Source organism: Nicotiana tabacum, chromosome 13, assembly GCF_000715075.1.
Source record: "Nicotiana tabacum cultivar K326 chromosome 13, ASM71507v2, whole genome shotgun sequence".
NCBI classification, from domain to species: Eukaryota; Viridiplantae; Streptophyta; class Magnoliopsida; order Solanales; family Solanaceae; genus Nicotiana; species Nicotiana tabacum.
This window is the reverse complement of record NC_134092.1, coordinates 116,891,210-116,917,073: the sequence shown is the minus strand read 5'-3', so window position 1 is coordinate 116,917,073 and position 25,864 is coordinate 116,891,210. Positions and strand designations below refer to the sequence as shown.

General features: G+C 36.0%; 2 protein-coding genes and 1 long non-coding RNA gene across 3 annotated transcripts; all 3 read left to right on the top strand.

The window, feature by feature from the left end:
• Positions 1-933: 933 nt before the first annotated feature.
• Positions 934-3,912, top strand: LOC107808974 (uncharacterized). Its single transcript, XM_016633540.2, has 2 exons — positions 934-1,401; positions 3,316-3,912. Exons 1-2 carry the CDS (start codon positions 1,072-1,074, stop codon positions 3,784-3,786), a joined length of 801 nt encoding a protein of 266 aa, XP_016489026.1. The 5' UTR covers positions 934-1,071; the 3' UTR covers positions 3,787-3,912.
• Positions 3,913-5,412: 1,500 nt separating this feature from the next.
• LOC107808975 (steroid 5-alpha-reductase DET2) lies at positions 5,413-8,607 on the top strand. Its single transcript, XM_016633541.2, has 2 exons — positions 5,413-5,862; positions 8,091-8,607. Exons 1-2 carry the CDS (start codon positions 5,530-5,532, stop codon positions 8,559-8,561), a joined length of 804 nt encoding a protein of 267 aa, XP_016489027.1. The 5' UTR covers positions 5,413-5,529; the 3' UTR covers positions 8,562-8,607.
• Positions 8,608-19,037: 10,430 nt separating this feature from the next.
• LOC142167904 (uncharacterized) lies at positions 19,038-22,581 on the top strand. Its single transcript, XR_012698157.1, has 2 exons — positions 19,038-19,634; positions 22,289-22,581. It is a non-coding gene; the product is annotated as an uncharacterized LOC142167904 (long non-coding RNA).
• Positions 22,582-25,864: the final 3,283 nt, after the last annotated feature.

The following is a 25,864-nucleotide window of genomic DNA, read 5'->3' as shown; positions in this document are numbered from 1 at the left end:
AGTTTGTTCTTGTTCTCGGTGAAATATTAAAAGATATTGTGATGCATTTTTTCGTTTTACTCCAATTCTAATATGGACAAAGTTTGGTGATTTTGCCCGCTTACTATAAGATGTGTAATGGGCAATCTATTTACGCGTATTGTTCTCGTTCTTTGTGATACCAAATAAAGAATAAAAAAAATAATTATTGTATTTGGTCAAGAAAAATAGAGATCATGTGCTAACAAGTTTTGGGAATTTCAATTTAGAAAAATGTTATTTTTGTTAGCTCTCAATTTATCTAGAACTAGAAGAAGAAAGAAAAAAATTAAAAAAAGAAGAAAAAAGAAGATGAGGATTGAGGAGCAGATATGGCGAGCTTGAGAGGACGGGGAAGAAGAAGAGGGAAGGGGGTGGGGTCAGCAGAAGGAGAAAGGACTAGGGTGCCAATGCCATTGAATAATACTCCATCCGTTTCAATTTATGTGTTAAACTCATTTGACTGGATACGGAGTTTAAGAAAAGAGATAAGACTTTTGAATTTATGGTATAAAATGATGCACACATATTTTGTGTGGCTATAAATCATTGTATAAAGGTAAATTATTTCGAAATAAGGAAAGAGGTCATTCTTTTTAGCACGGAATAAAAATAAAATAAGTTCACATAAATTGAAACGGATGAATTACACATATTTGTGGGCTCACAATCTTTTGTTATTCAGGAATAAACAGCAATATGGTCAGCTAAACGGGAATAATACTAGTACCTCCTTTGGACACTTGTCACTAGCCAACCTACAAATTTTTACTGGCAAAATTTGTGACCGCGTAGGTCTTTGGAATGTCCAAATTCCAGTCATAACTTTAAATGTATATTCCCTTTCCATCTTTTTCTGATATGTTGTTATTCACATGTAATTGTGGCTCTTAAAATTCTGCTCTTCCAACTAGTGAAATCCACCATATATACTTGTCAAACACCTAAATCCAAGAAGAGTACAAATAGCACAAAAACTAGGGTGTTTGTTGCTTTTTATATACACAATATTTCCCTAAAAACACAAAATATTACAGAACAAGAAATAGAAAAATGGTGATGTCTACATTGCTGAAATTTCTATACCCTCCACCACCTTCTCTTTTCATTACTACAATGTCTGTTATAAGTGTTGCTTCTTTAGCAAATGCTGGATTTTCTGAAATTAAAGGAAAGCATATGCAGTATTCCAAGTTCTTTGTATCAACTAAAAGTGAAAATGAGAAGAAGGCAAGAATTGGGAGTAAAAAAGGCATGCTTTTGTTGTATAGCCCTGCATTTCTTGCTGGTCTTGCTTCTTTTGCCATTTTCCCAAATGAGGATCTTAGATTTGCTTTGGTTTCTTCTGCTTTAACCATACATTTCTTCAAGAGAGTCTTAGAGGTACTGTTCAAAAAGTTTCTTTTAATATTACTTTTGATATTTTTAATTTGCTCTTTTCAGTTAGGTGTTTGAACTGATTTTGATATAAAAATTCTTTATATTGTCACTACATAACAGCCATTAAACTCTAAGGGATCGTTTGGTACAGAGGCGGATGCAATGTATCGGCACCATGTTTAATTGAACCCATTATTTTTGACGCGAAGCATAAATTTATGTGTAAAAATTCATTAATATCGCAATAAATAGCAATTTGAACCCATAACTTTAAAAAAATAATGGATTCGATGCTAAAAACCTTAAAGGTTCAACCCATAAAATTTAAATCTTAGATCCGCTTCTGGTTTGGTAGGATGTATTAGGGCAAAATAATATATGTATTAGCTTTGATATTATTAGTTCCTTGTTTGGTAGTATTTTTCAACCTATGTATAATTAATACGTGTATTAGTTATACATCCTATTTGGTATTAATCTAGAATAACTAATACATTGCACACTATGACATTAGTAATACCATGATTTTTAATACAACAAGCATATGTATACCCCGTATACAATGCATGTTATTTTAATACACCAAATCATACAGTAGATAAAAAATAATTACAACATAACTAATTTCAACATTACTAGTACACTATATTTAGTATTATTCTAATATACCCTGCCAATGGCCCATTACAGTTTGAGAACAAACGAGGTCTACCATGTGTTTTGGTATTGTGAATGAATGTAGCCTTTTGGAAAATCTAGACTAGTTTAATTTTCATGTAGCTAGATGTGCATTTATGATTTAGAGCATGTAGATCAAGAATGAGTGTGATCTTAATATATATATATACTTAGTAGGGGTGTACAAATTAAACCGACAAACCGCACCAACTCGATAATCCGAGTCAAATCGAGAAAAAAAACCCGACTATGGTTTGGTTTGATTTGGTTTGGTGTTGAAAAAAAAAAACCCGACCATATTTGGTTTGGTTTAGTTTTAACTAAAAAAAGTCAAACCGAAACCAAACCAACCCGACATTATATGTATAGAAGTTTTAAATATATTTAATACATAAAAATATTTATAGTGTAGTTTATAAATATTTTTAACCTTTTTCATAGTTTTATCTTTTAACGTATTATTTCAAGCTTGGGCTTATAATTTTTAGATGCTCCAATAAGTTTTATAGTCCATAAATATTACTAACTCAAATAAATTTTAAACCAAAATCAAATTAATACTAATGCTAATAAAAAATATTCAATTCAATTGTACTATGAATGAAAATAGTATTGGATATCTATTTTTTTTAGTTTTTTTTATAGTTTAGATAAAATGTATAACTTACTTTTCTTTTAGTGGTTAGTCATGTAAATAATAGTATTTATTAGTCATAATTTTAAATTATGTTTGATTTCATTATGGCTTATTAATAATATTTATTTTATGCGATTTTATTATCTTTATTGTTGAATATTTTAGTACAATATCATGACTCATCTCATATTTATGTTATTTTATTGAAAAATATCTTATATAGTTATGTCTTACTAGGATTAAAGAAATATTTGGAGCACAAATTTTACGTTTTGTGCTATGAAGACTTTATGGGGAAAAAATCGAAAAAATCTTAAAACCCGAAAAATCCGAGAAAAACCGAGATAAAAAAACCCGACTTTTATTGGTTTGGTTTGGTATTTAAATTTAATAACCCGATACAATTGGTTTGGTTTGGTAATTAAAAAATCCGAACCAACCCGACCCATTTTCACCCCTAATACTTGGAGCGAAAGGATGGTACAGTTGAGCCAACAGAACCTGCTCTGAGTCTTCCTCTGCGTTGTTATAATAGCTATTTCAAGATTAAAGCTTTATATTATCTTGAACAAATTCTAATGTCTTTGCTTTGTTGATACTAGGTCCTATTTGTTCACAAATACAGTGGTTCAATGGATGTTGAGGCTACAACAGTAATATCATTTAGTTATTTCCTCTCAACAGTTACCATGATTTATGGTCAACACCTTAGTCAAGGTTTGCCTGAGCCATCCATTGATCTCAAATACAGTGGATTCATAATATTTTTGGTTGGTATAATTGGTAATTTTTACCATCATTATTTGCTCTCAAATTTGAGAAACAAGGGTGAAAAAGAGTATAAAATCCCTCAGGGTGGTCTATTCAATTTTGTCATATGCCCGCATTACCTCTTTGAGATTCTTGTTTTTGTTGGAATTTCTTGCATTTCTCAAACATTATATTCTATTTCCTTTACTTTGGGCACAATGTTATACTTGATGGGGAGGAGCATTGCTACAAGAAGATGGTACCAGTCCAAGTTTGATGATTTTCCTAAGAATATCAAGGCACTCATTCCTTACATATTTTAGTCTATTTTTTAAGGACCATCAATTTTTGTTAATGTACCTATGTCAAACAAGCACATGATTATGCTATTTTTTGTGCAGATACTTCAAAATGTATTGCATTTTAATATAAATTGAGCGATTTTTGGCAGATACTTCTTCTTCAATATGTTGTTGTGTTGAATTCAATATGTTCTCCCGTAAAGTAAATAGTTCGGCCCAATTTTAGGAGGCAAACGATGAATTTTTCTTGTATTTGTAGTTCACTATTACAACAATAACATATTCAGTGTAATTTCACATGTGGGATCTGGAAAGAGTAAGATATACGCAGACCTTAGCATTGTAGTTCACTATTGAGAAAAACATCAACCAATCCACCTTCAACGGATCTCAGATATGGAAAATATGAGTTTATAGGCTCTTAGCTAATTGGATGTTATACTTTTGGGAAAGAATTGTGAAAAGATTGACTTTTGACCAATTACGAGAATCATTTTTAGCCACTATAGTTCACAATTAAAATACGAACAAAATTATTTCTTAAATCATCTTAAATCAACTATTATTGTCAACTTATTTGATATTCTCTGACTTCCAAATTAACTATCCTTATCTAAATTTTTGGTTCGAAAAATAAAAAAAATTGGGTTGTCACGGAATTGTGCCCACTTCTCTCGAAGTAAAGGTTAATCTTTATACCCTTTATACTTTTCAATATTCTACTGTCAAAATAGTATTTTGTATCACACTTTATTTTAAAGAATGTTCAGTTTTTACAAAAATAAAATAGCTTTATCTTTACTTTTGGACTCAATTTCTTTGAAATAAAAAAGAAATTCTCAATTTCGCGGGGCTTATTTTTTAACGGAACCCCTAAATCAGAAGGGAGGGAGGTATCAATACCATTTCGAACCAGTTCAGAGAATAAAACCTGTTTGTCTATAATTTTCTTCTTCTTTTTTTTTCGTTCTTTTTATCCATTAAATTTTGTAAGTTTTTGATTTTCTTTTTGAAAATGAGTTTTTCAAAATCTTTTTTAATTTTTTTTCACTTACAAAGCTGCAATACTTTTTCACGTAAAATACATGTTCAAATATAATTTTAAATTCCAAATATAATTTTTTGACTTAACTCCAAAAACTACTTATTTTCAAAAATTACTATAATTTTTATGTCTAAATTTATTAAACGCCTACTCAATAACGTAATGAGAAAATGGGGACCAAATTTAAGTGCGTGCCAAATGGGTAGCTACAGTCTCGTTTCCCCCCCTACCTTTTGTTGGTCCGTTCTCATCAATGAAAAAGGGGAAAATATGTTATCCAGAAAGTCAGTCCAACAAAACCTGGGATTAAGATTATTTATCGTTTTGTGTCTTGGAATCTTTGGAGCTATAATAAATTTGTCTCAGTGTAATCTATATGTTATGAGTTCGAGCAGTAAAAATATTCACTAATACTTGTATTAGGATAAATTATGTACATTATACCTTTTGGGGTACGACCCTTCTTCAAACCCTGCGTGCATAAGAAATGCTTTATGCACCAGAGAACTTTTTATCTTTTTGTGGCTTATTTCTTTACATAGTAAGTATTTCACATTTTCTTATTGGTCAGCCATTTGTAAGATGCTCTTGGCCTAACCACTTCAGTACCCATACATTTCACTCTGTCCTTTTGTTCCCCTAATCCAATAAAAATACATCCACACATCCTCCTAAAGAGAAAACAATAGAAACATAGGAAAAATACCAGAGAGGAAGTGATGCCAATGACACAAATATTTAGAGAAATATTATTTCAAGAACCAAGTTTAATTTTCAACAAAATCATGGTAGTGATGAATTTAGTATTTTCTGCAATATTGGGTATTTCAGAAGCTTTTGGAAAACAGAATCTTGAATATTCAAAGTTCTGGAATTTGAATTCTAAGAAGCAAGTCAAAGCTAAGGTCCCAAGTAGAATGGGAATGCTTATAGCTTATACCCCTAGTCTAATAGCATGTCTAAGTTTCTTTTGGATCTTCCCAAATGGCGGAATCAGATTTTTCATGCTCAACTCTGCTATTGCCCTTCACTTCTTCAAAAGAGTTCTTGAGGTAAATTACCCTTTTCTTTCCTTTCCTTTCCTTACTACCATTATTAAAGAATTTAAGTTATATATACTGATAATGTAAATAAATAATTTTTACAATATCAATTCAATCGAATCGATTACAACACGTACTTTATCAAGTTTGCTATGAAAATTTATACTTCATCCTAAGTCAACTTAATCCGACAACAATGGAAGAGCCACAACCAATAAAGGGGTTCAATTGAAATCTCTTAGTTGGAAAATCACGTAAATAGGGGAAAAATAATTTTTTTTTGTATATATATAAACTTTTAAATCCTCTCGACATTAGAGAAGGTTTCATTGTAGTGGTAAATGTAGTCCAAATATTGCTTTAGGTTTCATGTTCAAATTTTTTGAATTGTTTATTAAAATTCTTGGCTTCATCGTCATTGCCTGTCAGTGTAAAAATCTATGCATTGTTAGGGGTCGTTTGGTAATGTGGATAAACAAAAATAATCCAGGAATTAAAATTTAGTACCGCCTTATTTCTTATTTGGTTACTAAGTTTGAAATAAATTATAGTACTCTGATAACTTATTTCTGCTAGAGGGTGAAATTATAATCCCAGGCAAAGTTGATAATCTCAGGATCAATACAACATGTTAAACGGTCCATAAGCAATAATACCAGAATAATAAATCATAACATAACCAATTTTAATATAACTAATCCATCATAACTAGGGCTGCTTATCGGGCGGATTGGGCGGTTAATTATTCTTAACGGTTTGGCTTAACGGTTATCGGCTTTTAAATGTATTAATCCGCTAGCCACCCGATAAGATATCGGGCGAATTGGTATCGGTTTAGCTCTTATCGGGTGATTATGGGGCGGTTTATCGGCCTAATGCAATCTATATTGCGTGCATTAATTGTTTGTTGACCGTCTAGCATACAAATTCAGAATAGGAAATTACACATTGAGTCCAGACATACATGTCTGTTAACGCCTACATAAGAATGATGTAGTGTGTCATGTGTTGTAGAGTGAAAAAAAGCAAAACACATTGTAGGCTACATTACATCCCAAAGCAGACTACATATGAGTCCAGACATACATGTCTGTTAACGCCTACCATTAAATCCCAAAGCAGACTACATTACATGAATCCAAACATACATATGTCTGTTAACGCCTAGCATATTAATTCAGAATAGAAAATTCCAGTCTATATTCAAAGTGAGTCCAGAATAGATATTTCAAAATGATTAATCCATAAGTGAGCAGTCTACACAGAAATGTTTGGCCTGCAGCTAACGCCTAACAGTGCTTGAATTTCTGCAGCTTTAAAGTTCAAACAACAACTTCAAATTTCTAACTTAAACTCTCAACCAGGCATTTCACGCTATATCATTAACCATACAAACAACACCGAGCAAAAGGCAGTTATGTATAGAAATAGGGATGGATTATAAGCAGTAAACAATTTACAGAAAACGCAAATGCGCTCTTTCCCCAGAACATAATTCAAGACAATATTATCGTCAATATTGTGGGATAAAAGTTGTGGCACAACACTACTGTTCTTCTATTAAACATAGACAACATGCATTAGTTTAAAAAAATAAAAGTAGAGGTGAACCATAGATAGCAGCTTAAACAATCAAAATTATCTAATAGTAACTAAATGGAATAGTAAATTATAACTAAATGTCTAATAGTAAATTAGTAATAGAGAACAGAGATAGAGTACTGGAAGTGGAAGAATGGTTTTTGATTATTTATATATATATATATATTCTTAACGGGTTAACGGATTATCCGTTAAGAAAATTGAATAATCCGCCCCCAAATCGATAAGCCGTTAATAAAAAAATTTCAATCCGTTCCCCGTCCATTAAACCGTTAACCCGATACCAATAAGCCATTAAGCTTCGGTTTCGGTTCGATTTTCGATTTCGGTTCGATTTTGAACACCCCTAATCATAACTTGTCAAATCAAGCGACCCCTTAGTGCATATAACTTAAACTAATATTAAAACCTTTGGAATGTTAGCACTTTAGAATAAGCTTGAGAACAGGGTGGAATGCACCGTAGAAACATCGAGTTCAACTAAACCCAGTACTTTCGATGCGGAGTATAAATTATGTGTAAAAAATTACTAAAATTATAATAAATATGAACCCATAACTTTAAATGTTGAACTCATAGAACTAAAATTCTAGATCCGCCTATGCTTAAGAGTAACATTTTACATATTTTTGCAGGTTCTGTTTGTGCACAAGTATAGTGGTGCCATGGCTATGAACTCTGCAATTACTATTTCCTCATCCTACTTGATGGCCTTTTCAAGCCTAATATATATTCAACATTTGACTGAAGGATCATCAGAGCCAAATATTGACTTGAAGTACCTTGGTTTTATTGTATTTATGGTGGGAATTATTGGCAATTTTTATTACCATTTTCTCCTTTCTAATATGAGAAAAAAGGGTGAAAATGGTTATAAGATTCCCAAAGGTGGCCTATTTAACTTAGTTATATGCCCTCATTACCTTTTTGAGATTGTCACATTTCTTGGGTTTTCTCTTATTAGTCAAACTTTGTTTTCTTTTTCTTCTACCATAGGCACATCATTTTATTTGATGGGGAGGAGTTATGCTACTAGGAAATGGTACCTATCCAAATTTGAAGATTTCCCTAGAACTGTCAAGGCTTTAATACCTTTTGTATTTTAAATAAATTTACTGTATATCAAAACTGCTATGATCAATTAAGATATCTTGAATTCTTGAGCGTGAGCCAAATCGAGTCGAGCCCATTAATTAAACGAGCTATGTAATATTGAGCAGAGTTGTATACGAGCTTAATCGAGCTTGGCTACAGACCAGGTCGAGCCGAGCACGAGCCTTCTCTTTAAAGTTTGTGTTTGCGTATGCGATTAAACCTTTAGAAAAATAATATTCAGGAAAAAACCATGATATAGAAAAATATACTGAATTATATAAGTAATTAGTTTATATGTGTATTGTATTTGATTGCGGTTAAACTGAATATAGAGCATATCATTGAAAAACAATTAAGCCAAAAACAAATTAACAATAAAAAAACTTTGTAGTTAATTAAACTACATTAATAATTTGAATTATTAAACAAAACATTATTTATATTTCATGTCACTATAAGTATAGCTTAAGTTTCAATCTGATTATTGAAAATGTAATTATATCGCGTAGGGTTTTATTTTAGTTAAGGTTTTAACGAGTCATATTATGTGTTGAAAAGACATTCAAGGGGAGTGTTATAAATAGAATTATATTTAAGGTAAATGTCTATATTTTAGAGAGATCTTAGGGTTTGTTACTTGGTGACTAAGTCACTTTTTCCCTATAAATAGAGGGGTGGTCCTATTCCATTGTGACCCAACCGGTCATTTTGACTTTTAGAACCCCGTTTCCTAAAATAAAATTTTTCGTATGTGCTTTTAATGATTTATGACTTGCGGGAATGGTTGGTTCGGGATTTGGAAGTGTTTGGGTTGAAATCGGAACATTTGGTTCCTTAAGTTGGCTTTAAAAGGCCAAGTTTGACTTCGGTCAACATTTTGAGAAAACGACCCCGGAATAGAATTTTGAGGATTCCAACAGCTCCGTATGGTGATTTGTGACTTAAAAGCGTGTTTGAAATTTTATTTGGAAGTTCGTAGTTAAATTAGGCTTGAAATGGCTAAAATAAGAATTTAAGTTTGGAAGTTTAACCGGAGAGTTGACTTTTTGATATCGGAGTCGGAATCCAGTTCTGAAAATTTTCATAGATCCATTATGTCATTTATGACTTGTGTGCAAAATTTGAGGTCAATCGGACTTGATTTGGTAGGTTTCGACATCGAATGTAGAAGTTAGAAATTTTAAGTTTCATTAAGCTTGAATTGGAGCATGATTCATGGTTTTATCGTCGTTTTATTTGATTTGAGGTTTCAAATAAGTTCGTATGGTATTTTAGGACTTGTTGGTATATTTGGTTGAGGTCTCGAGGGCCTCAGGTGAGTTTCAGATGGTTAACGGATCAAAAGTTTGACTTAAAAAGCTGCTGCAATTTTTCTCTTCTGCTGGATATTCTGGGCTGTGATCGAGCCTAAGATCGAGCCCAGGTCGAAGTCAGGGATAAGGCTTAGGATCGAAGGCCCAACTCGAGTACCATGATCAAAGGCCCAGGCTCGATGCCATGATCGAAGCCCAGGCTCGAGACCATGACCGAGGCCCAGGCTCGAGGCCATGATCGAGGCCATGACCGAGGCTCATGCTCAAGGGCCATGATCGAAGCCACGATCGAGGCCCAATTCCGAAGGCTGCCTGGGCAGATCTATAAAGGAGGGAACTTCGTCCCATTTGCCATTTTTGACGAACGTGAGCTTGAGCAAAAGCAATTTTTGGCATATTTTCAAGGAAAAATATTTAGGTAAGTGATTCTAACTCGAATTTGGTCAATATACACGAATATATCATTGTTTTCACTATTTAATTAGAGAATGGAGATGAAAATTTGGGAAATTTTTAGAAATCTCATAGAAACAAATTTTTGAGATTTCGGTATCGATTCGGAGTCGGATTTGAGTGAAACCGGTATGGTTGGACCCGCAATTGAATGGGTTTTCGGATTTCGTAACTTTCGCCGGATTCCGAGATACGCCCCCCACAAACTAATTTTTAATTAATTTCGGATTTTTATTGAAAAATATAATATTTTCTAATGGAATTGATTCCTATAATTTTTAGTGATTGTATCGAATTATGTTGGTTAGATTCGAGCCAGACAGAGTTGGATAATCGTGGAAAAGGCCTTCAAGTGGATTAAATTAGAGCAAATAGAGGTAAGTCTCTTGTCTAATCTTGTGAGGGGAAAATTACCCATAGGTAATTAAAGTAATAATTATTGCTAATTGTGGGGGCTACGTACGCACGAGGTGACGAGAGTCCATGCGTAGCTACTATTAATGCTAAAGTCCGGGTAGTTTAGGACTCAAAACATGAATTACTTGTGTAAATTATATTCTTTGTTTAATTAATATTAATTAATATATATATATATATATATATATATATATATATATATATATATATATATATATATATATATATATATATATATATTATGAATTGTTAGATAAAAATATTAAAGGATGGAAATCTCATATGCTTAATTTTTTTATTTAAATTAATTAATTGTTAAGAGAAATTGTTCATCCTCTCGAATTGATCTTAATAAATATACTCTCTTTCCGAAGGTACATAAGAAAATATCCTCCTTTCTTGTGGAGTGGGCCGAACGCCTCGGCAGGATAGATGTATCTATGGATCGCGCCGCACGTCCCTCGACAGTGCACACGACACTCTGGATCGGGCCGTACGACCTCGACAGAAATCGTGCCTAATAATAATAATTACACGATACTTGGATAGTTTATTGTTGCGATCAAACACACTCACGCAAGTATACATGGTCGTCAGGTAATATAGTAGTGAGTAGAATATCGTTCCCACGAATACTTATGATTAACTTTTGACTAACTCAAACTCAAATAACTTATCGATTCAAGCGATTTCTCACAAAATAGATAATTTTCTAATTTACTACCTAAAAACTATCAAGTAATGAAATACTAGAGATCAACCACAACACTTAAATGATTTTGAATAACAATCAATAGGAGATAATATTCCAGGGTCACGGGTTATCTAACAATCATGTTGCATTCTTAGCTTAAAATAACTAATTGATTTATCTGGATTGTTGATTGACAGTGTTGATATTACTCATAAGAATCTGTCGAGTCCTTACTCGCCTATTTAAGCTAACTTAATACCTATATGTCTATGGAATTAAGATTAACAAGAACGCATTTACAATTCCTGTATTGCAACCGAGCAAGGCAATCAGGTATATTTCTATCCTAATTGCGAATCCGTTCCCCGATGCCCGGGTTTAAGAACTTGCTCTATTTAATTCTATATGCAATCTAGAATTCTCACTTTCGAGTTCAACTCTAGATTCGTAGATAGTATTTCACTGTTAGCTACTTAGTAAAATAATTAAAAATAGAATTAAATAAACAACCCAATATGATAAAATCAACTTCGTCAAATTAAACTTCAAACGTCAACATTCATGTATACCCATGACCCTAGAATAATAGAGTTCTTAGCCACTCATGTTCATGCAATCATCAAATAATTCACAAGAGTGCATAAAAATCAATAAAAGTAGGAAAAAATAAGAACTCAAGACGAATTCCGTGGTTTCCAAGCTTTGTCGTGGCTTTTCCCCCATCCCAATATATTAGATGACCTAAAAGAGGCATTTTTGGCTTATATATTGCGTACAAAAGTCGTGGGCCAAAGTTCTCCAAGTCCTAATCCAAATCAGCTTCAGGGATTGATGCTGGGGTGGATGCTTCACATCCACATCGTCCTCCACTTCTCAGCTTTGCATGCCAGGGTAGATGCTTCGCATCCACCCTTTGTTCCTCCATCTCAGCTTTGCCCAGGTGCGGATGCTAAGGCAGATGCTATGGGCCGACTTCACTGCTAAGGGTGCACGAAATCTGATTTTTTTCTAGATTAGATGTGACGCATCCAACCCCTCTTCCTTTAGCTAGAGCACCTTTAATTCATATTCTTTGCACTCCAAACACCCTAAATCATCACACACAACTCAATTAGTCATAAAACCAATAATTAAACCATGTTGGGCATTTTAAAGATCAAATAGCATCAAAAAGCGGTTAAAATATGAGTAAAGTAACATCAACACATATCGAAATATGCCCAACATCTCCACCCCATACTTAAACCTTTGTTCGTCCTCGAGCAAAATAGAATCAACCCACAACCGATCAAACAAAATTAAGGTTATCGCTATCAAGCCACATATTTTAATTAAGCTTAAGCATCCATGACTTTGGTTGATACCAACAATTAGCCCCTTGCATATGCATTTTCGAACTTTCTTCTCCATGTTGATAACATGCCAAGCACATTATTGAACAGTTCAAACCAGTCAAATAGCATATTCGGGACATCTCAACCTCAGAAACTGACTCCTTAGCATAACTACTTTCAAGCCAATTTACTCACTCTGATTGAAAAGTTTAATAAAGTCGCCTATCCATCATGAAACATGTGTCCTCACCATAAAACAGAGGAAGATAGTCCACACACTCAAATAAAATTTGAATCGTAATTTAAGGACTTCACACAATAGAAGAATTCTCTCACTCTCTCAAAGAAGTTCACATGTGCACAAAAGGTACCATATGCTTGCCCTTAATGTAAATCTCTACTAATGTAAGCTTGCTCGATCTAAAATCAATTAGGACTTTCCATGGTTATAATGTGGGCTAAGGGATGTGTATGATAAATTTAGGAATAGTGGTTCACCCTCCTAAGCACTTTAACATGTCACATGATAACTTAAGCGAAAATGCTTCAATCCCAACTTACATTTTTCAACTAAAATCACTCCCAACAAGGTTTCTTTTTTTCTTTAAGCATTACTTTAATTTGTACCCCACTAGCAAGAACAAGATGTCAATTTATTCTCTTGTTTCTCTTTTTTTTTTCTTCTTCAGATTTTTCTGTCTTTCTACACTTCTAAACTTCTCACTAGTGGTGTATTATTTTACCGAATAAGTGTACCCTTCTTCCTTTCATTGGTTTCACTCAAAAGTCACCCAAATCCCCTATTTACTTCATTTAGCGCTCATTTCATAATTAAAGTATTTTAAGAGGTAAAAGGATCAAAAGTCTCAATTAAGAACAAAAGGGTATAGGCTTGTAATGTGGGTGCCAAATAAAAAAGTCGGCTTACTAGGGATGATTTTAATTGTGGTAGAATTATAGTTTAGAAGGATCAAAGAAGGCCTAAAATCATATTTCAAACCGAGCGAAACCTAGAATTTCGCTTCAACTCACATACCGGAAAAGTTCTAGACACAAATGTACTACACGAGACGTTTACCAAAAATCTCACCATACATTGGCACATGGTTCACTTAGGAGGGCTACATTTCAACTTTCAATCAAAGCAAGTACGGAGTTAAGCCCGAATTTTAATGCATACAGCACATCAATTAGCACAGGAGTCAAGACAATGAACCTAAGCGTCACAAAAAAAAAACTATTCAACTTTTAAAGGCAAAACTAGTTCTCACAAAATCATGGAGAGAGTTATAATCCACGTGCTCAGGTCTAACTATGTTAGTATAAAACAAGTCACAGAATGTGCTGAATTTAGTCTGAGTCTTTACATCCTATACTACTCTAAAAAAAAAAACTAGTACCTGGTTCAAAAATTCACCCCTTGGAAAAGAACCGATTGCAAAAGAAAAACCAAGGGGGATTATTACCTACTAGACAAAATTTACTAACTACTCAAAGCTATTACTCTATTTTTGTGCTTTTCTTTAGTTTTCTGTCAATCTCCTAATACTAACACTAATTTCAAGAATCAATTGAATTTTTTTTTGTATTTTTCTAAGGACCTTAATCCCTCGAGAGAACTGTCCAGGTAGTCCGTCATCGGGAAAAGTCCTCTATTTTCTGATTTTTTTGAAGGCTACTTACTACGACTAGACACAACAATGGACTGAGAGTTACTCCATATAGATGAATTTACTAACTATTACAGGCCATTAATCCAGTGAATTTTACAGCCCCCAACAATATCAAAATCAACAAAAATTGGAACGGTTAAGTACATTCATCCACAAAAATTATGAATAACCCCCACCCCACACTTAGAACCGTGTGTTGTCCCCAATGCACACAAATAAGGTAAAGTAGGGTGAGAAGAAACTTCCTCAAGTCAAAGTGGAAAGATCCTCCACAGTCTGTGGAAGAGCATCAGCATCCATGGCCCCATCTGGCCTAGCAATAGCATCCTCACGAATAGGGAGATCGGTCACAGTCCTATCATCACCAACTGGAGCTGAGTCTGTAGCAGGTGGTACAGCGGCCTCAGTAGGCATGGTGTGTGGAGCCTCAGGGACTATAGGAGGAGCAGAGGTAGATGGTCTAGCAATGGACGATGCAAGCAGCTGTGAGATGTCTATATCTACACGTTGAACCAGAGCACAAAGGAGTAATGATACCTCCCTCATCATCATGGCCTGCTCAGCCTGGACTCGGCTTTGATACGCACGAGTCTGACTCAACTCATCTCTGGTGGCACTCAACTCTGCACGAGTTGCTATCAACTCAGCCCTGTTCTCTTGCATATCAGCTTGCATCTGCTCAAACAACTATTGAATTGTAAGCTTAGAAGACCTTCTCTTGTTCGGCTCTAGTACATGAGTAACATCATATGGTCCTGGAGCTTTAGCCTCAATGTCGTCATTCTCCTTGTCCTATAGTACTTCCATCTCTGTCAAGTAAGCCGATAGGGCATTTGTAAAGAACAACCTCCACTTGTAGTTCATCCTGGTGCGCTGCATTTGGTCGTGCATGATGGCTCCTAAGTTGAGCGGTATCCCCTCCAATAAAGCGTACAATACTAGTGCTCGGTGTCGAGGGACATCAGTTTTGTGTTGGCATGGCATCAGGCGGTTGCATGTGAAATTTAGAACCACACGTGCTAACACGCTCATGAATTCCTTTGCCAGAGAATGGTATTCCATACTCCCATGCTTCCAATTTGCATCCTTCCTGGTAGGGCATAAGATAGACTTAATATGTGCATAATCTGGTGCTTTGCATATGGAGTCAAACCTATCCGTTAGTGTGTGTGGCACCCCTAAGAAATTGTTCAGAGCTTCATCTGAGACATTAATATCCACCCCTCGTACCCTCATGATGCTGCCCCTAGAGTGACGCCAATTGGCGTAAAGCTCTCTGACAATAGTGAGGTTGGCCTTGCCGTGGCCCTTCAATATAGGTCCCCATTGTTGCACCTCTCAAATGGATTTCAGGAAATCTGGGTAATTTTTCTTAAGTGCTCCAATGTTGATTGGGTTTTATGGAATGTACTTCTTTGCACCCAAGATGAAAAGGGAAATAGTGTCAGCCTGACATAGTCCTTGGAAACGTTCGGATAATTGTAAGTGTCCGTAATTTCCAAGAAGTTCTGAATGTGCCTCTGCGGGTCTTCATGAGATAGACCCACATATTTCTCTGTGGACTGAATCAACTGTACCATGTACTGTTTGAGTTTAAAATGCCCTGTGATATCAGGCTTCACGATAGCCTGAGTCATATTAGCAAGATTGGGCCTTGCGGCTTCTATCACCGGACGCTCTTCATTACCTGCCATCCCTATTGGTTGTGGTTGAACTACGATGTCCAACTCTCTTTCTATTCTCGTTCTAGCTTCGACTTCCTTTCTCACTCTATGAAGTGTTCGTTCAATTTCTGGATCAAAAGGAAGGAGGTTGTTTGCACTTATACTCCTCCGCATTTAAGAGAAGATCCTGCGTTAACACAAACAAGGCAAACTGAAAATTAAAACTTGAACAAATAAGTAATAAAAGCTTAACTCAGTCAAGTAGCTAATTTCTAGGTCCCCGATAACGGCGCCAAAAACTTGTTGCAACCAAACACACTCACGCAAGTATACATGGTCATCAAGTAATATAGTAGTGAGTAGAGTATCATTCCCACGAAGACTTATGATTAACTTTTGACTAACTCAAACTCAAATAACTTATCGATTCAAGCGATTTCTCACAAAATAGATAATTTTCTAGTTTACTACCTAAAAACTATCAAGTAATGAAATACTAGAGATCAACCACAACACTTAAATAATTTTGAATAACAATCAATAGGAGATAATATTCCAGGGTCACGAGTTATCTAACAATCATGTTGCATTCTTAGCTTAAAATAACTAATTGATTTATCTGGATTGCTGATTGACAAGGTTGATATTACTCATAAGAATTTGTCGAGTCTTTGCTCGCCTATTTAAGCTAACTTAATACCTATATGTCTATGGAATTAAGATTAATAAGAACGCATTTACAATTCTTGCATTGCAACCGAGCAAGGCAATTAGGTATATTTCTATCCTAATTGTGAATCCGTTCTCCGATGCCCGGGTTTAAGAACTTGCTCTATTTAATTCTATATGCAATCTAGAATTCTCACTTTCGAGTTCAACTCTAGATTCGTAGATAGTATTTCACTGTTAGGTACTCAGCAAAATAATTAAAAACAGAATTAAATAAATAACTCAATATGAGAAAATCAACTTCGTCAAATTAAACTTCAAACGTCAACATTCATGTATACCCATGACCCTAGAATAATAGGGTTTTTAGCCACTCATGTTCATGCAATCATCAAATATTTCACAAGAGTGCATAAAAATCAATAAAAGAAGGAAAACATAAGAACTCAAGACGAATTCCGTGGTTTTCAAGCTTTGTCGTGGTTTTTTTCCCCTTCCTAATATGTTAGATGACCTAAAAGAGGCATTTTTGGCTTATATATTGCGTACAAAAGTCGTGGGCCAAAGTTCTCCTATTCCTAATCCAAATCAGCTTCAGGGATTGATGCTGGGGTGGATGCTTTGCAGCCACCTCGTCCTCCACTTCTCAGCTTCACATGCTAGGGTGGATGCTTTGCATCAACCCTTTGTTCCTCCATCTCAGCTTTGCCTAGGTGCGGATGCTAAGGCAGATGCTATGGGCCGACTTCACTGCTAAGGGTGCACGAAATCCGATTTTTTTCTAGATTGGATGCGAAGCATCCAACCCCTTTTCCTCTAGCTAGAGCACCTTTTCTTAATACTTTTTGCACTCCAAACACCCTAAATCATCACACACAACTCAATTAGTCATAAAACTAATAATTAAACCATATTGGGCATTTTAAAGATCAAATAGCATCAAAAAGCGGTTAAAACATGGGTAAAATAACATCAACACATATCGAAATATGCCCAACATCATTTATTGCAGCTTGTAAAGCTAATTTTATAAATTGTAAATTTATTGGAATTGAAGGAATTTAATTAATATATTGAGAATTATTGCATTTGAGGGAATTAATTTGTTTCTGCTGGTTAAATAAATTATTGTTGACTTTGTGAATCATGCTGAGTTAAATAAATTCTGTTTTATTCTATTTAATATTGTTGACCCTTAGTGAGTGTCAAAGTCGACCATCTCGTCTCTACCACTTCGAGATTAGGCTTGATACTTACTGGGTACACGTTGTTTACGTACTCATGCTACACTTGCTGCACTTTTTGTGCAGGATCTGAGACAGACACTAGTGGAGGACCTATCATCGCACATTCACGTTATCCAGAGGTTTAGTGGTGAGCTGCCTTTCTGAGCCGTTCTACATCTACTAGTGCATCTTCTTGCATTTTATTCTGTCTATTTTTATTTCAGACATTATTTGAAGTTTTGTATAATCCACTAGATGCTCATACACTTTTGACACCAGGTCATGGCACACACATTGGTAGAATTTGGAATTGTATTATTTTTTTGGATTTAAGTTAATCAGTATCTTTTCAAATTTCTTTAATATTTCTAGAAAAATAATAAAACTACTTAGAAAATTATTCTGAAAATAATTGATATATGTTTAATTTATTTGTTGGCTTGCCTAGTTGTAGTGTTGGACGCCATGACGACCTATAGGTGAAATTGAGCCGTGACAACATGGTATTAGAGAACTAGGTTCATGTAGGTCTCACAAGTTATGATCAGACCTAATAGAGTCTTGCGGATCAGTAAAGAGACGTTTGTACTTATCTTCGAGAGGCTATAGGGTGTTAGGAAACTACCTTTCTTCATATTTCATTGTGTAATTGATGTAGTACTAAATATCCTTATCTTATTCTCTCAAAGATGGTGAGAAGGCGCTCTAATAAGGTTCCAGACCAGGGAATAACTACTCCCCCAGTTGCTAGAGGACGAGGCAAGGGCCGCGGGAGGGCTCCAACCCGTGGTAGAGGGCGAGGACGTCCCAGTACTGTTTCAGTTATGCCGCCAGTAGGTGTGGACGTATAATTTTTGACCCTCCTTGAAATTTTGCACCTTTTAGTATTTAAATGTTAATTTTAGGTTTAATATTGATATTTTAACTTTTAGTTCAATTTATGTATTTGGCCAAGCTATTGGATTTTTCTGACTTCTTCTCCAAGATAATCACTTAGGTTAGAAATATACATTTACTCATACATAAAAAAAAGAGAGAGAGAGGGGGGAGGTGGGGACAACACTTTGATGGGAAGGGAGGATTTTCGGGAAAGAGAGTTTGAGTGGAGGCAACACTTTGAGGGGAAAGAGAATTTTAAAGAGTGATATAAAGAGGGTGAACGGATAGAGAAAGGGAGAAAAAGCCCATCCTCTCTATTGAAACAATTCTTCCTTTTAACTCCATTAATTTTTTTTTTTATAGGATTTCATTTTTAATCTGACCACTAGAGTATAAGCACAAGATCTTCTTCTATGAACCTAACCTAACTATGCAGTAAATCCCAAACTAGCCCTGTTTCCACACCAAAATCCCAGCAAAAATCAGTCCGAGACAGGAGTTAAAAATCAACGAAATCCAAAAAACAAAACGCACCAAAATTAGCCCCTAAAACCCCACAAGGACAACCCCAAACATCATAGCTCAAGCTCTGTTTTCGCGAAAGATTACGTGAGAAAGGGTCGAGTTCGAGTTTTCCGTTGAGGTCGCCGACGAGTTTTTCTCCGATCGAAGGTTCCTGTGTGGTCGAGTTAGATTGTTGTCCATTTTATTCGCTGTATACATTGCCGGAGTTTCCTTTAATTGGAAAAGCTCTACATTGAGGTTCGTCTCTTCTATCTCACTCTCTGCTTGAAATGAATTAATGGTTGTTTGGTTATCTCATTCATGTTCCTCTATGTTAGTCTATGTCTAAAATGAATTTAAACCTAATTTGTTGTCTGATTCTCGTTCCTTTTGTGCTTGACACTCTCTGTTGGCAGTGACATGTCAATGAGGAAGGTGATTTTGGTTTGCTTAATTTAGTTTCACATTTGATAAGTATAAGTCTTAAAATTGGGAGTAGGATTTGGATTAAATTCATTTAAGTAACAAAGTGAGTTTGATTTGAGTTCTTAAATTAATGGGTTCAATAATATAGAACTTAATTGCTTGGATCTGTTAAACTTGAATTTTCTGAAATTTCCGTATTAGGAGTATAGATCAGTTTAGTCTATTCATGGGCAGTTCCATAAGCTTAATGTCTAGATTTTTGTTTGTTGAAAATGTTTGGATGCAAATGTTTGCTCGATAAATGGCCAAAATTTCACGTGAACATTCGTACGCCAAGATTCTTAAGCAAAAATGAAAGAAATTAAAAGGGATGTCATCTTGATGCTTGAATTGTATTGTGGGGGGTCTGGGTATTGAACATGGAAAAGAGAATTAATATTAATGTGATATTTTTTTATTTTATCATTTCTATTTGTTTATTTCTTGCTTCTCGTTGATCGTTAGGAACATGTTTTAGGCCGACCACACTTGGGTAGGCAAATTTTAGGATTTTTTGTTTATTTTATTTGAGGTGAGAGGTTGTCCCCGTTAGTTGATTATTATTATCCGGGGTATGCCCCGTAGAGAATGTAGTTGGAGGCCATGACGGACATTGTGAAGTGAGAATAGTATAGATTTTAATATTTTCCTATTATTTTATTTTCTTGTCTTTATTTTGGTGGAGATAACCGCGAGCCTCTCGTGTGTTTATTTTTTTTTCGTGTATTTTTTGCCTCAGTTTGAGTATTCTTTTAAGACAACATGATCATGTACGCAACTGTACTAGTTACGGGACTCGGGGAATGCCTAAAACCTTCTCCCCGAGTCAAATGTACCCCCTTACTTAGAATTTCTGGTGCAGACTATGTTTTAGAGTCTAATGTGTTTTAAAAGGAATTTTTTTTTTAAAACTGTGACTTGACACACCGAAATTAAATGTCAAGTGGCGACTTTGAAAAATCCTTTGAAACACAATATTTTTGTCACTTTCAATTGAAAACCCTTTAGAGCTTTAAAACCATATTTTTATATTTTAAAGAGAGTTAGTGAGGTGAAAAAAAGGGGTGTGACAGCTTTGGCGACTCCGCTGGGGAGTTGCAGGTTCGAGCTGATACTTCATCTTGTTGGCTTTTTAGAATATTTGGTTGAGGTTTTTATGTTCTTTAATTGCTTTCTTTTTATTTGTATTTTGTTTTATTATTTGCTAGTTGTTTATGTGTTTACAGTTTTTGCTTTTATGTGTTACTGCTTTATAACTGTCATCACTTGCATAACCCTGGGTCAATTCTTTCTGCAACAAGTCTCATAGTACGCATCGCGTACATGAACTCTTTGTTGAGTCACCTTTATTTTGGGGTGGGGGGGAGGGGGAAGGGGGAGGCGTCAGACGTATGGAGTGGGTGGAAAGCTTCAGCAACCACCATCGACCATATGCTCCTCCGAATTGCCTTGTTAGTGAACCCTAAACATAGGTCCGCCTTTAGGTCACGATTATGTGCATCATATCATTATGACGTAGTAAAGCCCGGTCCTAGGTACCGTGTTCCTTTATAGGAAGCTTGTCCAAGTTGTGTCAAATGGGCCCGCTGGCCCAAAATGACATTCAATTATCCTATATGCTAAATGTCGCATATTTGATAGTAGAAAGGTCATTTGGCGGACTAATGTTTGGGAAATAAGAGTGAAAAATATAGTAAGAGAGAATATTGAGGGTTTTATCACTTTTACTTTTATTGCTCCATTTTCAAAAAAGAAAAAATAATTACAAAAAAAAAAAAATTTACACTTTCTTATCATTTTTCAAAAAAAAAGACAAAACAAAATAGTATAGTTTTTCAAATTAGTTGCATTTTCAAAGCTTTGTCCCATATCCAATCCTCCCGAACTACGCATACCTGATTCTCGTTTTTCGAGGCGGGATACGTAGGCAACCCATATAGGGTCCGGTCTTCCTCCTCTTCCTAGTGAGTCTCAAGTTTTTGGCTTCGGGAGTCGTAGCCAAATCTTGCATGTCTTGCCACTTTTGGCCACATCGGCCGTTCTGCAAAATAGGGCTATTTTTGTAAAGTGGCTTGTTGAACCGTATTCAGAGAGTCTTGAATCCAAAATTAGGTGTATCCTTACTTTAAGGTCCATTATTATTGAATTTGTATGCTCAGCCATTTTTTGCCACATAGACCGTTTCTGCAAAGGGGTCATTTTTGCAAAGTAATTCTGGGGTTTATGATTCCTTGAAGTTTAAGGCCATATAGGCCTTCGTGAGGTGTTTGCATGTCTTAGAGGTCACCCTTATTGAGTTTGCATTTCTAGCTACCTTTTGGCCATGTAGGCCAGTTTGCAAAAATAGCTTCAATCGTGTCTTGCATGTGTCCAATAGGAGATGTTATGGCTTACGTAGTGTCTTGAGTCACTAACTCTTTTTTTTTTTTATTATCCTTATCATTCAGGTTTGGATCCACTTCCCAGAGCTTGTGCATGACAGACGCCCTAGGACCATCCCAGCCAGGACTATTGCCTTGAGGAGTTGTTTGAGGAGACTTTTTATATTTTTGAGTCTGTTTTCATGTTTTATTTTAATTTCTTGTCTTGTCCAGTAGTATTGAGTCTTTTAGGGGATGTCAGAGTCTATCATTGTCTAGCCGAGTCTGTCGAGTCTTTTGTCATCGTACTTCCCCATTTGTATTTGAAAACCAAAAAAACAGTTATAAATGAAAAATCCAAAACGTTTTTTGCTCTTTAATTTATTTTGTCCATCACTTTTCCAGAACTACGCTTGGCCTGATTCATGTGGAACATGATACGTAGGCAACCTACATCGGGTTCGATCGAATCATTTTTAAAATTAAAGGAAAAAAAGAGATGAAGTTTTGGGATGTGAGAAATGAGAGGAAAGAAAAGAATGGTAAGCAGAAAGAAAAGAGGAAAGAAAATAGTGTAAACAAGGGAGCGTTAAAAGAAAATAAAAAAAGGAAGGTTGGAACAAGTAAATCGGGATGATGCCATATGATCTTGCGTCCGTCAAAGTCATTCTAGAACCGTTAATTGTTGCTAGGTGCATTGCATATAATGTGATCTGATAAATGCCCTAACGCTAACATGTTGACTTTGTTTTGCTCCTCTTCGTTATCTTTATTATTAAAAAATAGGAAGGTGGTTAGTTTGTGGCACTCTGGCGAGTCATCCATACAACACTAGGTCAAAGAGCAAGGCAGTCATGACTAGCAAAGAATTGGACAGAGGTGTTGTTGATCCATCAAAAGAGATTGTGGAGTCAGAATCTGAGTTTAATGAAGAGGTTCAAATGTTGAAATAGCATATGTCAGATATGTATCAAGCTTGGATTAGTGGACATCCTCCACCCTCATTTTCCACTAACTACACTGAAAACCCTGCCACCATCCCACCACTATCACAAGGCTAGATTCCCACCACTTTTGATTTTTCTCCACAATATGCTCTAGGCTTTACCCCTTATCACAACTACCCTGGCACCTCTTCCCAACCTTTCCACGCTCCACCAACCAAAACAACCTCATATCCCACTCCAGCATCCACTCATATTCTTGTAGCCCCTCCACAAGCTACCACCCATTGATCTTCTAGTGAACCCGCGTTCAAAGTTTCTGATGCCCAATACTATGCTCCTGAACCAACTTTTAAGGTCTTGGATCCCGATAGTTATACCCTTCACTTTGAGCGTCCCGTTGAAATCGAGAAGCCCGCCAAGAATGTGGATCAAGAGGAGATATTAAGGAAGGTGAAGAGTTTAGAGCAATCTTTAAGGAATATGGAAGGGATAGGAAACCAAGTAAGTGTGTCTTACAAGGACTTGTGCTTGTTCCCTCACATCCAATTATCCGTCGGGTTTAAAATGCCAAAGTTTGATCTGTATGACGGACATGGAGATCCCGTGACCCATTTGAGAGGTTATTGCAGTAAGATGAGAGGCGCTGGTAGGAAGGATGAGCTTTTGATGGCCTATTTCAGTCAGAGTTTGAGTGGGTCAGCCTTAGAATGGTACACCCGTCAAGATGATAGCATGTGGTATACATGGGACGATATGGCTCAGGCCTTTGCCCGACACTTTCAGTATAATATAGATATTGTCCCGGATCTCATGTCCTTGACCAAGATAGAGAAGAAGCCTAATGAAAGCTTTAGGGAATACATGCTCAGATGGAGAGAACAAGCTGCCCGGGTCAATTCTCCGATGGAAGAAGACGAGATGGTCAAGTACTTTCTTCAAGCCCAAGAGCCTACTTACTTTGGCCACTTGATCTCAGCCATGGGTAATCCTTTTAACGATGTGGTAAAAATGGTAGAAAAGGTGGAAGATGGACTCAAGTCAAGCAAGATCATGAGCTATTCCGCCTTGAAAGAAACCACACAAGCAATTCAGAATGGCACATGAAGCTTGTTAGGTAAGAAGAGAATGGATGATATTGCTATGGTTGTTTCGGGAGCACGACGTGGTCCAAGGGGTCCACCTCACTAGTACACTCAGCCTCGTCCCCAAACCTAATCCTACACCCAAGCCCCATATAATCTACTCCAATATTATTTCCCACCACCAGATCCTCAATACTCAATTCGACCTCCCCCATACCATGTTCATCACGCACAATCATATGCTCAACCTCATCCTTACCCACAGTGGTGTGCGCCAGCTCCACAAAACCCTTATCCACCCCACATCCCTACCGAAACCCTATTGGTCTGAATACTCGACCAAAGCTAAAGTATAAGAGAAAAAGGAAGAAGCAGGAAGAAACCTTCACCCCTCTGGGCGAGTACTACGCCAGTTTGTTTCAAAGATTGAGGCAATTAGACGTGTTGAGGCCGATTGAGGCAAAGATACCGAATCCACCCCCAAAGAACCATGATTATTCTCTGAGGTGCACATATTATTCTGGCACCTCGAGGCACGACATAGAGAAGTGTTGGCATTTGAAAAGAGCAATACAAGAGCTTATTGGTACAAATCAAATTGTAGTACAAAGCCCGGATGTGCCAAACATCAACCAAAATCCTTTACCAGCCCATGTAGAGTGTCACGACCCAAACCGATGGGTCATGACGGTTGCTCGAGTCCTACCTGTCGAACAACCTTAAGCATACGTCTAAGATATAAACATGAATAGTGTATGTGAGGTAAACCTGCACAAAAGACATATATAGATAGACATACAAAACATAGTAGGGCGTGCTGGCAAGGCTGCTATAGACAACTATGTATACCCAAAACTGGAAGCCGACAAGGCCACATACTATCTAACTGTCTACAGACCTCTAATAGAAAATACAACTGTACAAGGATGGGACTGGGCCACGTCATACCCATATATGTATACAAGCATATCATACCAAAATCAAAAGTAGCTCCGGATAAAGTGGAGCACGCCAACTCTCGCTGATCGGGGATCCTAAGAAGGGGGACCGTCGACTTGCCTTCTTGAACCTACGGGCATGAAACGCAGGCCCCGGGAATAAAGCGTCAGTACGAATAATGTAATGAGTATGTAAAGCATAAAAATCAGTACATAACAGACATAGATGAAGCATGGAATAAAGAATTCCGACTGTAAGTCTAAATCACTTTGTAAATCCTGAAACATTTATTATGTCATGCATGTGCGTATGAATGCCGTGTCATGCATAGGTATAGGTGTACATAGTATCATCAAGCCTCTGAGGGCATCCCATCATGTCATCTCGGCCACTGTGGGTAAAATTCATCAACATATACCAACTGATCAGGTGGTGGTGCGTATATAACGCCGTAACCGTTTTCAATATCTCATATACATATAAATACGCGTATATAACGCCATCCGGTCATGGGTCAATGTACATGTATAAATGAATGAGATGCATGAAAATATGTTAATATTCTCAATATTCCTTTAGGATAAACTTCATCAGCTGTGTATCATTCTGAGACCCATGAACAAAAGATATAATAATATGTCACATGGGGAATCAAGAACATAGAGACCCCTAGTATTTCTATGAATAGAGTCGTT

Bases quoted from the DNA above. Each gene is read 5' to 3' on its own strand.
- LOC107808974 (XM_016633540.2), top strand. From the start codon at position 1,072: ATGGTGATGTCTACATTGCTGAAATTTCTATACCCTCCACCACCTTCT. The intron at 1,402-3,315 runs GTACTGTTCAAA...TGTTGATACTAG, and splicing joins TCTTCAAGAGAGTCTTAGAG to GTCCTATTTGTTCACAAATA.
- LOC107808975 (XM_016633541.2), top strand. From the start codon at position 5,530: ATGCCAATGACACAAATATTTAGAGAAATATTATTTCAAGAACCAAGT. The intron at 5,863-8,090 runs GTAAATTACCCT...ATATTTTTGCAG, and splicing joins TCTTCAAAAGAGTTCTTGAG to GTTCTGTTTGTGCACAAGTA.